This window comes from Procambarus clarkii, chromosome 4 (genome assembly GCF_040958095.1).
Source record: "Procambarus clarkii isolate CNS0578487 chromosome 4, FALCON_Pclarkii_2.0, whole genome shotgun sequence".
Lineage (NCBI taxonomy): Eukaryota > Metazoa > Arthropoda > Malacostraca > Decapoda > Cambaridae > Procambarus > Procambarus clarkii.
The window spans coordinates 26715378-26719049 of NC_091153.1; the positions used below are offsets into that span (position 1 = coordinate 26715378).

General features: G+C 38.6%; 1 protein-coding gene across 1 annotated transcript; it reads left to right on the forward strand.

The window, feature by feature from the left end:
• The first annotated feature begins 1943 nt into the window (after positions 1 to 1943).
• LOC138370880 (baculoviral IAP repeat-containing protein 8-like) lies at positions 1944 to 3299 on the forward strand. Its single transcript, XM_069335511.1, has 2 exons — positions 1944 to 2046; positions 2692 to 3299. The coding sequence occupies exons 1-2, from the start codon at positions 1944 to 1946 to the stop codon at positions 3297 to 3299; spliced, it is 711 nt and encodes a 236-aa protein (XP_069191612.1).
• Positions 3300 to 3672: the final 373 nt, after the last annotated feature.

Here is a 3672-nt window from a genome sequence, read left to right on the forward strand (position 1 = left end):
CCCAATGCGCTGTAGATGAAACACAGGGGAGCGATGAGCGGGTCGTAATGAATTAGTGTGATCTACTCAACCCCTTTTATCCTCGTCGTGTGTGAGGCGCGTGCGCGCAGGCTCTCAGGATAGTTTCCAATTAATGATTAACCATACTCCATAGTTTCATATTTTATATTATTTATTTATTATTTATTATTATTATTTAATAAATGCGGATTATAGTACATTCTAGCAGTAAGATCTGTGTAATACTATATTCTCAACAATGAGGTTTTATATTAACTTCGCACCAAGCTGTGTTTTTTTCTAAGTTGTGGAGAGTTTGGTATATCCCTTCACTATAGAAATTAATCTAAGGTGTAACATATATATATATATATATATATATATAATATGCACTACTCCCAACCAAACATAGACCCGATAATATTCTACAAAACAAGAAGTCTTCCAAACTCCTTATCAAAACAGTTCCGAAGGAGAACCCTCTACAGCAGTCAATCGTTGCATACTTGTACACTTGCCCCTCATGAAGGATGCAACCTTCAATCTAAGTACATAGGTAAGACACCAACCAACCAAGCTGTGGAGGTGATTATCCCATAATCTTCAATCCCCGCCCCCCCAGGAATCACATGAGACAGGCTCTTGTCATCACTCTAACAAGAGAAATGTTGAACAAGAATAACTGCATAATAGACAAAACCATGGATGTAAGAAGATTGTGAATTCTTGAGACAGTTCGCATAAGAATAGTTCAACTTACAATGATCGCCCAAATCATGGAGATGATTACTCTACACACCGTGAGAGTAGGGTCGAGACTCGAACATGACACCGCCGTCACAGAAGACATTATCCAACGATATATATATATATATATATATATATATATATATATATATATATATATATATATATATATATATATATATATATATATATATATATAACATATTTATCCAAAAAAAAACTACTCCCTCGAGCGGTGTTTAGTGGGAGTGCAAACTTTAATCCGCTACTGGATAGAAGAGATTAGATTTTTTTTTTTTTTTTCATTCCGTGCGATACCATCTATTTCATCTTTCCCAATACCCCTGCTTAAACTAATTGGGTTTACCATTAAGCTTATACATAGATTTCTCAATGAATATGTAGCGATCTGCGTCACCCCATTCTCGAGGATAAATAGCCCGGAAACAGTCAAACCTTTACCACAATTTTGAGTGTTCGACCCAGCATGGATGTCTTTCGCAGCAAAACTTTCCGAAGCATGGAACGTTTGCGTTGTGAGCAGATGAGGTTAGACACCTTTGTGGGATGGCGTGTTGACTGGCTTCTGCCTCCGGATTTAGCCAGTGATGGATTCTACTTCACCAAATCCGTGGATTACTGCATATGCAGTTTCTGTTACGCCTTAATTGGAGGATGGGTGGAGGGGGAGGACACCCCCCGCAGTCGTCATGTAACTGCAGCCCCGCACTGTCCTTTCATCACCGGTAAACGTACTGAAAATGTCAGCATTGCGCTAAGCAACATGGTCTACGCCTATGGATTGAATTTCACATACTCCGTCCTGCAACTGGAAAGAGATGGAAATTCAACCAACAGTTGTAAGTATCCATCACAATTATGTGTTATCTCATAGTCGCTGTGAATAACGTTGCTTGTATAGTCATTGTGAATAGCTTGATAATAAGAGTGTGTGTGTGTGTGTGTGTGTGTGTGTGTGTGTGTGTGTTTATAGGAACGGTATGCGTGTATATATATATATATATATATATATATATATATATATATATATATATATATATATATATATATATATATATATATATATATATATATATATATATATTATTATTATTATTTTAATAATTGTAGGTACTGTGGAATGGAGTGAGGAAAACTCTGGAATTCTACCATTCTCTATGCCCATTTACCCAGAGATGGCAGGGTATAAGTCTCGGTTGGCATCATTCGGCATCATCTGGCCTGATATGTGCGGTCAGTCTCCGGCAGAATTATCTCGAGCTGGCTTTTTCTCTTGTGGTAAGTATTGGAAGATATTATTATTATTATTATTATTATTATTATTATTATTATTATTATTGATGTCTTAATGTAATCACACAAACCCACTCTGTTTGAGACGAGTTAGTATTCACTTTCACATTTATTTACTTTCTCATTTTATATATATATATATATATATATATATATATATATATATGTATATATATATATATATATATATATATATATATATATATATGAACCACTTCCCCGCCGGCACTCGGATGGTAATCTTGGGCATAGCATTTTTATCAAAATGCTATGCCCAAGATTACCATCCGAGTGCCGGCGGGGAAGTGGTTCATATAGCCTCGGCTATCACTTCCTTATGTCCGGTCGTGATGGTCAAGCGGATTAAGGCGTCCCTGTACATACCAGTTGTGGGAGTATGGGTTCGAGTCACTTCTGGGGTGTGAGTTTTCAGTTGTATATAGTCCTGGGGACCATTCAGGCTTGTTTGCATTTGTGTTCCTCACGTGTTGCCCCAAAGAATGAGGTGATTTGATAAAAATGCTATGCCCAAGATTAATATATATATATATATTTCTTTTTTCTTAGGAGTTGGAGACCATATACGATGCTTTTATTGCGGTGGTGGACTTGTCAACTTCACACCTTCAGACGACCCCTGGACTCTCCACGCTCGGTACTACCCACGCTGTGTATACTTAAACTTGAAGAAAGATCGTGCATTCATTAAAAATGCAGTTCCTTTCTCACCTCCTCAACCGACAGTGTCAGTCGATGAAACACTGTTAAATGCGCTCCTGCACGGCCTCGATTATTACAATGGACTCGCCGCTACTGTAGGATTTCCTTACATCGCCCTGCGAGGTGCACTAAGAGAATACCTCAAGATTAAAAAGGATGTATTACCTCTCCTTAGCGAATCTAACTGTGTAGAGGTTATGTTGTGGTTTTTAGATGGTGTGGGTGAAAGTGAGGACACAGGTGCAGTAACTGAATCTCCCTTAGAAGTATTATCATCCCAAGGTGTTATTTTCCCCCGCCCAGCTCCCCCTGTAGTGGAGGTAGATGAAGGAGAGGAAGAGAATGCAGTGCACGGTGCAGCTAGGTTTTATTGCAAGGTATGTTTCTCTCAAGAAATAAACACGGTTCTCATTCCATGTAGGCATATGGTTGTATGTTTGGATTGTGTAACACGATGTGATAAATGTCCTGTATGTCGTGGAGATATAGCACATCTACTTCTTCCAATCATCTCTTAATAAAAACAAATCCAAAGTTGTTTCTTTATATTATCCTTATGTATTATTATTATTATTATTATTATTATTATTATTATTATTATTAAGGCTGAGGGAGATGGAGGTGTGTGGTAAGGAGGCAGTCTCTCCTGAACGGGGGTATATAGCGCACCCTTGACCTGTCAGGGCCAACACTCCGTCACAACCCACCCACCCACCCACAATCCAAGATGACCGCGCGTGCCTCTGGTGCCTCCAACGGTGTGGCCTCTCCTCACTCAGAGGGGGATGAGCGCTTAGGACAGGCTATTGCAATAATACGAGGTACGTTTCCCTTAAGTTGAGTCATATTGTGCTAAGATGCTTATTGATGTTGTTTGCTAATGTTGATGTA